This window comes from Pseudophryne corroboree, chromosome 1 (assembly GCF_028390025.1).
Source record: "Pseudophryne corroboree isolate aPseCor3 chromosome 1, aPseCor3.hap2, whole genome shotgun sequence".
NCBI classification, from domain to species: Eukaryota; Metazoa; Chordata; class Amphibia; order Anura; family Myobatrachidae; genus Pseudophryne; species Pseudophryne corroboree.
In genome coordinates, this window is record NC_086444.1 from 743,169,059 (window position 1) to 743,184,508 (window position 15,450).

Sequence of the window (15,450 nt, forward strand, 5' to 3'; positions counted from 1 at the left end):
AATGTTTATATGTGAGTGCAGAATTTCAGAAATCATTCAATTGACACCTAGCTCAGCTCTTAGAGGGGTCTATTAATCAACACTTAATTTATACAAAAGCAGGTGAAATTTACATTTTCATTCCTTTTGTATAAATTAAGTCAGTGTGCCAGTCATCAAAAAGGTAACGCAGGTGGTATCATGGATATATCCTGCTTACCTTTTACTCCCGATCTGGCCCGCTATCCCCATACGCTAGTATGGGGACCTAAATTCATCTAGCTCAGGCAATACTATAATTTTGGATTCTGTTCTGATCCGTCCACCTCTGTCTGGCTCCTTCCACTGGAGGTCGTGAATGCGTAAACCCATGGTCACGAATGCACAGTAGCAGAGGTCAGACTGCTACTGAAATAGCGAGGAAAAGATTCACGGAGACAGCTGATTTTAGTATCAACTATCTACGCGCTGTGACAATGATTAATTGCTCCGGCACCCAGCTGCAAACAGAAAACTTAATTAGCATAATGAATAGGGTCCATAGACACAGCTCTGTTGCCTTCCAGATACAGCTGCCTTCTAGAGCCTCTCAGCAGTGCTAGGGCTAATTGTTCAAAACTGGCCACCAAGTCACAATTCTCATTGCCTTGCCTTGGTGATGATGATTTGTTCATCCCTGGATATAGAGATCTATTTGTGATAGCAACAGCCAGCACCAGTTCCAATTACTATAATTTATATATAACTGCAGAGCGATGCAATGCTCAGCTATCTGGCAAGGTTTGTATTGTGATAGCAGCACCAGTTCCAGTTACTATAATTTATATAACTGCAGAGCGATGCAATGCTCAGCTATCTGGCAGGGATTGTATTGTGATAGCAGCACCAGTTCCAGTTACTATAATTTATATATAGCTGCAGAGCTATATATATATATATATATATATATATATACACATATATATATATATATATATATATATAGCTGCAGTGCTCAGCTATCTGGCAGGGTTGGTATTGTGATAGCAGCACCAGTTCCAGTTACTATAGTAACTAAGGTTGAAAAAAGACAAATGTCCATCGAGTTCAACCTATTTGTGGTCTCCTATGCAGTCTTATTATAGGGCTAGTTATTTTTATGTTAGGACTAGTTAAATTAACTATAATGTATGCCTACGCACCATAACCCTGAATATCTTGATCCACAAGGAATTTATCTAACCCATTCTTAAAGGTGTTGACTGAGTCCGCAGTTACTACTCTCTCAGGCAGGGATTCCAAACACGTATTGTCCTTACTGTGAAAAAAACTTTTTGCCTCAATGTGCGGAAACTCCTCTCCTCTAACCTAAGCGAGTGACCACGTGTTCTCTGTGCTGATCTTATAGAAAACAGGTCCCTCCAAAGCTCTGTGTATTGACCCCTTATATATTTGTAGATGTTGATCATGTCCCCTCTTAGTCTCCTCTTTTCCAATGTAAACATGCCTAGCCTTGCAAGCCTTTCCTCGTATTCCAGCGTCTCCATGCCCTTGATTAGTTTGGTCGCCCACCTCTGAACCTTTTCTAGCTCCAGGATATCCTTTCTGTAATGTGGTGCCCAAACTGGCACACAGTATTCAAGATTTGGCCTCACTAGTGATTTATATAATGGGAGTATGATACTCTCGTCCCCTGCATCAATTCCCCGTTTTCTACATGCTAATATCTTATTAGCCTTCTTTGCTGCACTCCTACTTTGGGTACTGCTGCTTAATTTGTTATCTATGTGAACCCCTAAGTCTTTTTCCAGTACAGAATCCCCTAATATTACCCCATTTAGTATGTAGGTGTAATTTTTGGTCTTGCTCCCACAGTGCATTACCTTACACTTGTCTGTGTTGAATCTCATTCTCCATTTTGCTGCCCATGCTTCCAGTTTAGTTAAGTCGTTCTGAAGAGACTCAGCATCCCCCTCCGTATTTATAACCTTACACAATTTGGTATCGTCTGCGAAAATTGACACCATGCTCTCTAGGCCTACTGTTGGGTTATTGATGAAAATATTGAACAAAAGTGGTCCAAGTACAGACCCTTGTGGCACACCACTTAGTACTTTAGTCCAATTTGAAAATGATCCATTGACCACAACATGCTGCTCCCTATTATCTAACCAATTACTGACCCAAGTGCATATTGTGCTCCCTAGCCCTATTTCTTGTAGCTTATAGATAAGACGCATGTGTGGTACAGTGTTGAAAGCTTTGGCAAAGTCTAAAAAGATTATATCCACCTCCTTACCCTGATCCAGGTTCGCACTTACTGTTTCATAAAAGCCAAGTAAGTTGGTCTGACATGATCTGTCCTTCACAGATCCATGTTGGTTCCTTTTAATGACCTTATTTGCTTCAAGGAACTTTTGAATACTGTCCCTTAGAATATCTTCCAATACTTTCTCCACTCTAGATGTAAGACTAACTGGTCTATAATTACCTGGTTCAGCTTTGCTCCCCTTTTTAAATATCGGCACTACCTCTGCTATATGCCAGTCCTTGGGAACCATACCCAATTTAACCGAATCCATGAATATAAAAAATAGAGGTCTTGCTAGTTTAGCGTGCAGCTCCATAAGAACCCTCGGGTCAATTCCATAGGGACCAGGTGACTTATTAATCTTTAACTTTTTTAATCGGTCACAGATTACCTCCTCACACAAATAAGCATTTAGCAGTGGGACATTATCTTTGTTGAGATTTTGTGTTAGACCCAGCATTTGGTCCTCTCTGGTAAATACCATTGAAAAAAACTTGTTTAATTTGTTTGATATGTCATTATAATTTTTGATTCAGACTCCCCTCTTGTCCTTTAAAGGGCCTATACTCTCCTTCTTTAGTCTCTTACTGTTGATGTACTTAAAAAAAAATAGGGATTCGCTTTGCTTTCCTTTGCTATTAGTCTTTCAGTTTCTACTTTAGCCGCTCTTATTCCTTTTGTGCATATTTTGTTACAGTCCTTATAGTGTTGAAATGACTCTGCATCCCCCTCAGATTTATATTTTTTAAATGCTCGTCTTTTTTTGTCCATTAATTCCTTTATATTTTTGTTAAACCACATTGGTTTGAGATTTTTATTCCTTTTTTTGCTGCTGGTGGGAATAAATTTACGAGTATTATTAATTAGCAGTGATTTTAATACATTCCATTTCTCTGTAGTATTTTTTCCTTGAAACAGAATTTCCCATTCAATGTCCCTTAACGCTTCCTTCATCATGTCAAAGTTGGCTTTGCTAAAGTTTAGAGTCCTAGTTGAGCCAGTATAGGACTGCTTATGAAAACTGATATTGAATGTGACCATATTGTGGTCGCTGTTACCTATGGGCTATCCTACTTCAATATTTGATACCAATTCCCCATTGTTAGTTAATACCAGGTCTAAGATTGCATTGTACCTAGTTGGTTCCTCGATTAATTGAACTAAGTAATTATCATTTAGCATGTTTAAAAACATATTGCCCCTAGCAGTATCACATGAATTGATTTTCCAGTTTATCTCGGGATAGTTAAAGTCTCCCAACACTACTATGTCTCCTACTCCTGCTGCTCTTTCGATTTGGTTCAGTATCAATTTCTCATCAGACACGTTAATACCAGGTGGCCTGTAGCATAACCCCAATAATAACTTTTTTATTCCTTTACCCCCGCATGCAATTTCTACCCATAACGTCTCAATAGTATTTACAGTCCCTTCTTGAATATCTTCCCGTATAACAGGTTTTAGAAATAGCTTTACGTAAAGACATACCCCTCCACCCCGTTTATTTAGTCTGTCTCTCCTGTACAGCATGTAACCCTCTAGATTGACTGTCCAATCGTGAGATTCGTCCCACCACGTTTCAGTAATGCCTATAATATCATATTCCCTGCTTGCTGCGAGGATTTCTAGTTCCCCCTTTTTACCTGTAAGGATTCTAGCATTTACATACATACAATTGAGATATGTATTTCCCCTTATGGTAGGGACATCATAATTCTTATGCAGTAAAGATGACCCCTTATCGTCGTTGGATACAGTTATTCTTAAACCCTTTTTAGTTCCCATATTACTACCCTTGCCATCTGCTCTATTCCTACCCCTTACTCCTCCCCCGTTTTGTTCACTAACGCCACCCCTGCTATTCTTACTGAATGACCCGTGATTTCTTGCTAAACCCTCCCCCCAGGCACCTAGTTTAAAATCTCCTCCAACCTTATAACCATCCTTCCCCCCAGCACCGCTGCCCCATCCTCATTCAGGTGCAATCCATCACGACAAAAAAGATGGCGCCTGACTGAGAAGTCCGCCCAGTGTTCTAGGAACACAAACCCTTCTTTCCTGTACCAATCCCTAAGCCACACATTTACCTCCCTAATCTCCCTCTGTCTCCCTGGGCTAGCGCGTGGCATGGGTAATAGTTCGGAGAATATTACCTTAGATGTCCTTGCCTTAAGTTTGTTGCCTAATTCCCTATAGTCTTTCGTAAGGACATCCCACCTTCCACTAACTTTGTCGTTGGTGCCTACTTGCACCAAGACCACCGGATCATGCCCAGCCCCTCCCAACAATCTGTCTACCCGGTCCGTGATGTGCCACACCCGAGCACCCGGGAGACAACAGACCGTACGGCAATCACTGTCCCTGTAGCAGATTGCCCTATCTGTCTTCCTAATAATGGAATCCCCTACCACCACAATCTGACTAAGTACCTTACTAACTTTTATCCCAACTGCGCCAGAGGGACCACTCCATAGGCGGATTGGCCATAGGGTTTACTGGGAAGATTCCCGGTGGGCCGACGCACCAGTGGGGCCTGTTTTGTTTGAGGACATGTGGTCCTTTATATAGACATAATGAATAAGATGCAAAATAATAATATTACTGCCACTTAGCCTGTGATTGCAGATGCTCTAGTGTATGCTCTGTCTGCCTGCTTGGCTGACATATAAGATTGAGTGAATAGTGATTGGGATACGCGGTTGGTGTAATAAGCAAGAAAATATATCTTTCTAAAGAATGATATAGTTTCCTAAATTCTGAAGGTGTATCACATAATGTGCTCATAATATTTAATTTTATTTCTTTTCAACTTCCCACTTTATGCTGGACATGCCCACTATTTGGAAAGTCTTGGGGGGAGGGTGCTGCTGCCATGGCCCATGGCTAGGCCTTACACCTCTGGTGCTGCCCATGTGGGGTCACTAGTACATATTTTTCCAGGGCTGCTTTTTGTTCCCAATCCACCCCTGGACCACTCCTCTGGTTGCTAGAGGGAACAGTCTCCTCCGGCACCGTAATTTCCTCACTATCATCCTCCGATTCCTTGTCCAGTCGTGCAAATTTATTGGGGTTTGATAGATCAGAGATGTCGAGCCTCTCCCTCTTTTTCTTCCTTCTAACTGTGATCCAGCTAACTGCCTGGTCATCCTCATCTACCAGTGACCCCTCCCTCAACTCCTCCACCGTTCTATCTAAACTTCACTCGAGATTGTGAATATCCCTCAGTCGCGTAACGGTTTGCTCTAGATCAGTTACCTGGGCTTCCAGGGCAACCATTTGCACACACCACGTGCAGATGTACTCACACTGGGACGGTTGCTCCAGGTGCGCATACGTCTTGCACGACATGCACTGAGTGAAATCCCCAATCCCAGCCCCACCCATATTTTTGTAAGGTCTAACTCCCTGTTACCCAAGAAGAAATAGAGAAGCAAAACAATCTAGGCAAAACACTTACTATACTATATATATATATGGTATCTCAGCTAACTGGCAGGGTTGAAGCCAGTGCCAGATTAAGGTCCACAGAGGTCTGGAGTGGAAATGTATAAAATGCTTACTGTGTACCATGGCAGGGTGTGTGACCAGTGCATCTGGTGTGTGACTAGAGATGAGGGAATATGACACATGTTGTGAGGGTGTTTTCTGTTTTCTACGGGAGGGAGCAGCGAGGTCACAAAGGAGGGGTGTGGCGGAGGCAGAACAGGGGCATGGCGATGCAATCGAGTCATCGTAGTCCCACCCCCTCCTTACAATGCCTACATTACTTGCATTTAGCACAAAATGTGTCATCTCCCCGCCCCCTTCTGTCTGACAGGTTGACACGCAGCCGAGGGAAGCTGCGATGAGCTGAGTGGGGGGGGGGGGGGGGGGGAAGGGGGGTGAGCGGTATGCAGGAGACTTGCCAATTTACCTGGGGGCCAGGAGTGCCACCCAATTTTCGGGAGCCTCCCGGCCTTTCCGGAAGAGTAGGCAAGTATGGATTGAATTAACATCGTGCCCTCCTCCCATTAATCAGTTGCAAACATTAAAAAGCAAACACCAGAACAAACATACTATACAGTGCAATAACAAACATTACTCACGATAAACAAGGCCAAGGTATATGTTATTTCCTATACACAAAGTGGAAAGGTGCTCAATCAGATTGTAATGTCACTCAGGTGCTAAAAGGGGAGGGGTAATTCTGTGTAGGAAAAAAACTGTGTTCCCTAATGCACACCGAGTGAATAATGTGTTATTTCCTACCAGCACTTTAATCCTTCACAACATGCTGCAGCAGCCAGCTGGTGATGCAAGTTCTGTTGGTGCTTGTCTAATTCCTGGCCTGTCTGGAAGAGATAGGTAATCAAAACCTACATTTAACCACTTAACTGGATAAATAAAATCCAAAAATGTTCCCAATATTAATAATTTTTATTTTTTCTTATCAATTTAAGTAAATAATAGCCATTTTAACCTGATTCAGTATAATTGTATTAATAAATATGCAGATTTGTTAATAAAATTATACTGAATCAAGGTAAGCAGTACAATAGTTTTTCCTCTCTGTGGCTGGGGATTTGCAGCAGCTCCTCTGCTCCAACTGATAGCAGCCCTGATCAGTCCAGTGTGGACTTGTTCTCCTGCTCAGTCCCATGTAGCCACACCCCTGGTTCAGTCCTGGGTAGAGTTCCCCTGCTCAGGCGTCATCCTCACTCTTCTCTCTGGATCATCATGCGCTGGGGGAAGTACTTATTTAGTAAGGTGTAGTCATGGTGTAAAGGACAGAGTATGATTACTGATTAGTAAAAGAAAACAAATACTGAGCAACATCCCCAAACAGGTAATTTCAACTTTAAACTTGTCATTTATTTTGTACGCTCTGGACATGGCTACTAATAACAAATGCACAGACAAAATTCTTAAAGCTATGTCTGCATATGCTAGGAGCTTAGGAGACAAAATTCCAGAGCTAATTGCGATAATGACAAGGGATAACCTGGATTTTGTGGCAATTACAGAGTCTTGGTGCAATGAGAATCATGACTGGGACTTAGCTATACCAGGATACAATTTATTTAGGAAAGATAGAATAGGAAGAATAGGAGGAGGGGTAGCAATGTATGTGAAAAAAGCATAAATGCTACTTTAATACAAAATATTGAAGCCAAAACTGAGGCCCTTTGGGTCACCATAGAAACTGGGAAGAAGGACATTATTCGCATTGGGGTGATCTATAGACCACCAGGCCAGGGGCAGGATTTGGACAGGAACCTATTGTTTGACATCTCTAAAATGGCTTTTAAGGGAGAAGTCATAATCATGGGAGACTTTAATTTACCTGATGTCAATTGGGAGGGGTCTTTTGCAAGTTCAGCTACAAGTGGCAAATTTCTACATTCCTTACAGGGAGCATCTCTCAAGCAATTGGTGAGGGAGCCCACTCGCAAAGACTCAATATTAGATCTAATTCTTACAAATGGTGATAGGATATCTGACATATATGTGGGTGAGCACCTGGGATCCAGTGATCATCAAGCAGTATGGTTTAGTATAAAAACAGGATCCAACTCCTGTCACACAAAAACAAAGGTGTTGGATTTTAGAAATGCTGACTTTGCAAAAATGGGGAGATGTTTAAGTGATTCATTGGCAGACTGGAGGAACTTGGAAGGAGTGCAGGAGAGGTGGAAAAAACTGAAAAGTGCAATACTAAGTGCAACAGACCTTTGTATCAAAATGGTTAGGAAAAGCACCAGGAAAAGGAAGCCAGTGTGGTTCACAAAAGAAGTATCAACTAGTGTGAAAGCAAAAAAGATGGCTTTTAGGAAATACAAACAGACTCAAAATAATAACGACAAAGAGGTGTATCTGGACAGACGGAAGGATGCTAAGAAAGTGATCAGACGTGCAAAGGCAGAAGCTGAGGAGAAAATGGCCCAGTCAGTAGATAAAGGGGGCAAAACTTTTTTTAAGTATATAAGTGAAAATAGAAAATCAAATGGAGGAATAATAAGACTTAAGACAGAGAGTGGGCATTTGGTGGAGGGAGACAAGGCAATAGCAGATCACCTAAATAATTATTTTTGCTCAGTATTTACTACAGAAGAAGGGATGGGGCCACAGTTAAGTTGCAAGGACATTCATAAAAATAAGGTAGATGAAAATACATTTACAGAGGAGAAGGTCCTAACAGAACTTTCAAAACTAAAAGTGGATAAATCAATGGGACCAGATGGGATACACCCAAGGATACTCAAAGAGCTAAAAGATGTGCTGGTTACACCTTTAACAGAATTATTTAACCAGTCACTAAATACAGGTGCTATTCCAGAGGACTGGAAAAGAGCAAATGTAGTTCCACTGCACAAAAGTGGAAGCAAGGAAGAAGCAAGTAACTACAGACCAGTAAGCCTTACATCAGTAGTAGGGAAAGTAATGGAAAAACTATTAAAAGAAAGAGTAGTGGAATATCTTAAATCAAACAAGTTACAGGATCCAAAACAGCATGGATTTACTGGTGGGAGATCATGCCAAACAAATCTTATTGACTTTTTTGACTCTGTGATGAAAATAATAGATCAAGGGGGAGCTGTAGATGTAGCATATCTAGACTTTAGTAAGGTATTTGACACTGTCCCACATCGCAGACTGCTAAATAAACTTGAAAGCCTGGGGGTGGATTATAAATCAGTTAAATGGATAAGAACCTGGTTGCAGGATAGGAAACAGACAGTCGTAGTTAATGGAGTGCAATCTATGGAGGGAAATGTTACCAGTGGAGTACCCCAGGGATCTGTACTTGGTCCAGTTCTCTTTAATATCTTTGTTGGTGACATTGCAGATGGTATTGAAGGGAAGATATGCCTTTTTGCAGATGATACAAAGATATGCAACAGGGTAGACACACCGGGAGGGGTCAAACAAATGATTAATGACCTAGGTAGGCTTGAGAAATGGTCAAGAACGTGGCAACTACAGTTTAATGCTAAAAAATGAAAAATCATGCACTTGGGTCTCAAAAACCCAAAGGCTAAGTATAGTATCAAGGGTACTATAATGGAAACTACTGAGGAGGAAAGAGATTTAGGAGTCACTATTTCAAGTGACTTGAAGGTAGGAAAGCAATGCAACAAAGCAATGAGAAAGGCAAGTCAGATGCTTGGTTGCATAGGGAGAGGAATCAGTAGCAGGAAAAAAGAAGTGATAATGCCACTGTATAGGTCATTGGTACGGCCCCATCTGGAATACTGTGTCCAGTTCTGGAGACCCTATCTCCAGAAGGATATAAATACATTAGAGAGTGTTCAAAGAAGGGCAACTAAAATGGTGCATGGCCTACATCACAAAACTTACCCGGAAAGGCTAAAAGATCTTAACATGTATAGTTTGGAGGAGAGAAGGGAAAGGGGGGACATGATAGAAACTTTCAAATATATCAAGGGTCTTAACAAAGTTCAGGAGGGAAACATTCTTCAAAGGAAAAGAAGTATTAGAACTCGAGGGCATACATTGAGACTGGAGGGGGGGAGGTTCAGGGCAAATTTAAGGAAAAATTACTTCACAGAAAGGGTAGTGGATAAGTGGAATAGCCTCCCATCAGAGGTGGTAGAGGCTAAGACTGTAGGGCAATTTAAAGATGCTTGGGACAGGCATATGAATATCCTTACAAAGAATTAAGGTTAAAAAAGGGTTGAGATTGCCTAAAGGATCAAATAAAAAAGGGGCAGACTAGATGGGCCAAGTGGTTCTTATCTGCCGTCAAATTCTATGTTTCTATGTTTCTATGTTACTAACCTCTTCCATTAATTAGCTTGTTATAGGAATGGTCTGAGGGCATTTACCCTTATGCTCCCTTGGCCAGCCTGCTCCTGTACCATGTGGGCTTATTTTCATGTTGGGCCTGGAGCTACAGCTCCACACATCGTTAATCTGGCCCTGGTTGAACCAATAATTTTCAAAACTTTTTAATTTGATGGTTTTACCCCCTTGCTTGGTAGTAGATGTTGTATACAGTAAGACTTCTGTGATGCAATGGCTAAAACAGGCACACCACACTTTTTTCTACTTCCACACTAGTACAGGTTGAGTATCCCATATCCAAATATTCCGAAATACGGAATATTCCGAAATACGGACTTTTTTGAGTGTGAGTGAGATAGTGAAACCTTTGTTTTCTGTGGCTCAATGTACTCAAACTTTGTTTAATACACAAAGTTATTAAAAATATTGACCTTCAGGCTGTGTGTATAAGCTGTATATGAAACATAAATGGAGTGTGTGAATGTACACACACTTTGTTTAATGCACAAAGTTATAAAAAATATTGGTTAAAATGACCTTCAGGCTGTGTGTATAATGTGTATATGAAACATAAATGCATCCTGTGCTTAGATTTAGGTCCCATCACCATGATATCTCCTTATGGTATGCAATTATTCCAAAATACGGAAACATCCCATATCCAAAATACCTCTGGTCCCAAGCATTTTGGATAAGGGATACTCAACCTGTAATGCTATTATAACTGATCACAGTTGTGAAAAGTGTTGATGGATCCATGACACACTTGAAACTCATAATATAAGTGCTCATGTTGGAAGTATCAGAAAAAAAACTGTATACAGTATGTTGACACACATGCGCAGAATGACACCTGGGTCATAAACCCAGAAGTCCAGTCATTGCAAAGGACAGTTTTTTTCAGAAGAGCTGTCCTTTGCCATTCTAATTTCAATTCTATGTATATACCAATGTTATTAACACCAGTGTGTAGCGGATAAGTGGCAGGATGTATTGCATCCAAAATACGATGCATAGTATATCCTGGCCAAAGTCTGATAAGGTTTGTGCAAGTCCTTGTTGTGCCGAGTTTTTACACCTTCCAGTTACAGAAGTTCCTTTGAGAACATTATAGAGAATATAGTAGTACTTAAGAACTTACTTGGTGCACTTAAATAAAGTGTAACCATGACATTTAAATACATAACTAATATCCTACATTTTGTACAGTAATAACTACTGGTGAGAAGGGATGCAGAGGCTGACACCCTGCTCATGCACTTTGATTAGAAGGGACAGGTCATTATTATTGTATGTACACTATTGAATAAAAAAAATTAAATGACGACTAGAAACCCGTATTAGGAATATTGCCATCAACTGTCTACCAAAAAGGAGATTAAGAAAAGACATTATTTTTATCTTTTTCTGTAAGTAACTGTATGTGTATTTGCAGTTATTTGCTATTTTCTTAAAATGTATAAAAATCAGTCAATAATGTAAATATGCTATTCATTTAAGGTTGTATTATTTTCTTTTACTCAGGCTCTTAGTTTTTCTTCCTCCTGACAGATATCTATTTATAAGGATCTACTGTAATCTTGCTCTATATTATTCTTTTATTCCTCTTTTTTATCACAATTTTAGTAACTCTTCTCCTTACTCACTGTTTTCTTTTATAGGGTCTGTCCTGTTATTTAGTCACTCATCTCCTGTGTCACAGCTATTCAGACTCTCCCCTTTATCTTCTCCACTTTATCTCCTTGCATATTGCCTTATAATGGAATGATGGGCAACAGGTATGAAACTATAACTACCCACTGTACTACCTGTATACAATGGCTCTTGGTGTTTGGGACAGAAAAAAACATAAGAACAAGAAATCACATGAACCACACAGTAGTAAGTAGTTTTGTTCATCAGGAGGATGTCAGAATGAAAGAAACAAGGGGTCAATCATGAAGTTTAGGGGCACGATAATACTAGCAATATTGACACTGATAAGCTGTGATTACTGATGTCTTCCCTCACTGATGAATAACTTGCATCATATTTTGCACTAAATTTTACAGGACCTCTCATCATATTTCTATTTTCTCTCTGTTATTCTAGGGTAGCAAAGAAAGGTATCATTGGCAGAGCCAAAATGTCAGGCAAAGTGGAGTTGATGACATGGTGCTTCTTTCCAAAATCACAGAGGATGCCATAGTGGAGAACCTCAAGAAAAGATACATGGATGACTACATTTTTGTATCCTTCCCTAGTACTGTGCAACCTTATCTAATATAAAGCAAACATATTGAACTGTTGCTGTTGTAGGCTCAGACTTCTGATTTGGCACTTGTGGTAATGTACAGTAGTTTCAGAGGTTGAAAAAAAACAATTTGTCCATCAAGTTCAACCTGTTAGTGCTCTCCTACACGGTAATATTTTTAAGACTAATTTTAACTGTGGTTAATGTTTAACCGTTAACTAAAATACTCCTTTGTTTGTTTGTTTTTTTGTTTTTATATTTTATTTTATTACTATAGTACATGATTTACCCACCATAACCTTGTATATCCTTATCCATTAGGAATTTATCTAGCCCATTCTTAAAAGTAATGACAGAGTCCGCCATTACTACTCTCTCAGGCAGGGAATTCCAAATACATATTGTCCTTTCTGTGAAGAAACCTTTCCGTCTTTGTGTACAAAATCTCCTCTCCTCTAACATAAGCGGGTGTCCACGTGTCCTTTGTGATGATCTTACCAAAAACGAATCCCCCACTAGCTCTGTGTATTGACCCGTCTCTGAACCTTTTCTAGTTCCAGGATATTCTTTTTGTAGTATGGTGCCCATAATTGTGCACAGTATTCGAGATGTGGCCTCAAGTGATTTATATAATGGGAGTATAACACTCTCATCCCTTGCATCAATTCCCCCCTTGATGCATGCTAATACCTTGTTTGCCTTTTTTGTAGCATTCCTACTTTGGGTACTACTGGTAATGGTAACTTATCTTATTATCTTATTTGTAGTTGTGTTAGCAGCTCAGGTTTTTTTGTTGTTGTTGTTATTTCAGGTAAATTGGAATTGGGGTTTACAATGTAGCAGGTTTTATGTATACAGTTTTTATTAAAAAACAAAACTAAAACTAAAATCAAGATAATAAAGCTGAAAATATTACATGCATTCCTTCCTGATAAGTCCCTCTCTTTTTACAGTAAGTGCGGCTCTAACATGACTATTACTCAGACAATATATAACTGTGTAATTAGTTCAATTAAAGTTCAGTATTAATGGTTATCAAAAATTTATATAAATGTTGAGAAACCTATCTTTCATCCAATAATGCAATCAAAATGTAATTTCTAAGAAATATCTATTTGATTTTTTTATGCTTATGTTATAAATTCAATTAGGTCCCGAATAACACAAAATAGTTATAGCAACCTATTCCTATTTGTCCTGCTAATGTGGGTTTATCAAGAGTTTAAATAATGAGCAAATGAATATTGTGACTTAAAGATTTAGTCGCATGTAGCTGTGACCAGATCACATTGCTGTACCAGACGATCACAGATATTTGACACTGATACAATAGAAGGTGGTTACTCATCCCTGAGTAATCTGAGTGGGATTATGACACCACTCCTAGGAATTCCCTCTCACTGCCAGTAACCACTTTTTACTGACTCCACCCTTTTTATAGTGGCCATATAACTCCTTGCCACCCCTAAGCTCCTGCAATGGTAACTGGAATCACTTGTTCCACCCAGGCTCCTACAATGGCACCTGGAACTTACTTTTGGGTATGTGTTGGCACTGCTACAACACTTCCTATGCAGTGTTGATTAATTCCCTTAATCTGGACTAGTCCTATATTGTGGACTAGTCTGCATGGTAGTTTGCAGAGGGTTTCAGCTTGGAGAAACTGGGTACAATCAGAAAAGCTGGAGAACGGAAGAACATTTTGCGCTATTCTGGCAGTTTACAGGATACAGAAGATGCAGACACCTGAATGCAATATGTTTATTACTCAAATGTCTCGAAACAGACATGCCCCATCACTAACGGTGCTTGGGACTATCCACCGCATACAAGATGTTCTTCAGAAGAACAGTCCTCTTTGAGAGTCAAAGTATAAAATCACTTGATAGAGCCATATCAGCCCTTTATATAGTCAGAAGATAGAAGACACAATACAGCATGTTGTAATCATCCCCCCATTTACCTCTAGGACACGTATACCAGTGAGACAACTATTCACAAATTATAAATAAATACTTCTTACATTCAAAAGGAACTGAACAAGTTGCTTCTTCCTGTCACACATTTACCACCCAAATTTGCCTAAAACACAATCTGATTTAGAAAATAACTGTCTCTTTCATAAACATTTTTTTTAGAAAACTCCACAATACAGGACTACTCTCTGAAGTGGATTTCAAAGAAAGTGCTTTAAATAAAGGCTTGGTAAATCCATACCAAAGCTCCTGCTAGTGCCAGGACAATTATCAAGCTTCCTATAGCGTGTAATAGAAGATGACATTTCCTTATACATTCCTTTAAGTTGCATAATTTACACATTTAAACATGCAATTCTGCAACCATGCATACAGTAGCACATTAAATATAATATTAAAACACATTATTATGTATACCATTATGCCTTTCACTAAGTCTCTTTCACAAATTCCAGGCTAACAACATAAACACCTCTACTTTTGAATAATCCCAATCAGATGTGAAGAGTTGAAGAATAGTTTTCATTAAGCAATAGAGAAAATTGGTAAAAATGTAAATACAAATGATAAACTTCAATTACCATAAGTGTAGATAGGATAATGCAATGCAAACATAACATAATATGCAAGATGCAGAAACATGAACTAACTACTGTATGAAGACACTTACATATGCAGAGTATTATAAAACAATACAGCTAGCATATATAAATGTCAGCAGATAGCAGATTTAGGGATGAGAAACTCACCATTGGATTCTATACTGAGGGTGAGCACATGTGTCATGTCTGGCTGGGACCTTGAGGGAAGTAAGTAAATGGATGCCTCCAGTTAATTACCCAGAATACCCTATTGGGGTCATTCCGAGATGAACATAGCTGTGCTAAATTTAGCACAGTTACGATCATTCACACTGACATGCGGGGGGACGCCCAGCACAGGGCTATCCCGCCCCGCATGTCAGTGCAGCCCCCCCACCACAGAAGTGCAAAGGCATCGCACAGCGGCGATGCCTTTGCACTTCAAGAGTAGCTCCCGACCAGCGCAGCTTTAGTGTGCTGGCCGGGAGCTACTCATCTCTCCCCTGCCTGCAGCGGCTGCCAAACACTGCTGTCAATCAGGCAGAGGCGATGGTAGCGGCCCGCCGGCGCATGTGCAGCTCTGACCCGATCGCACCACTGAGATAA

General features: G+C 40.0%; 1 protein-coding gene across 1 annotated transcript in view; it reads left to right on the top strand.

Annotated features, from left to right (window-relative positions):
- The window catches only part of MYO1F (myosin IF), a 310,663-nt gene that overhangs the window by 78,753 nt on the left and 216,460 nt on the right, over nt 1-15,450 (top strand). Inside the window, exon 2 of the mRNA XM_063916390.1 lies at nt 12,146-12,283. Coding sequence (XP_063772460.1) covers nt 12,146-12,283 — 138 coding nt within the window. The remainder of the gene's footprint in view (nt 1-12,145; nt 12,284-15,450) is intronic.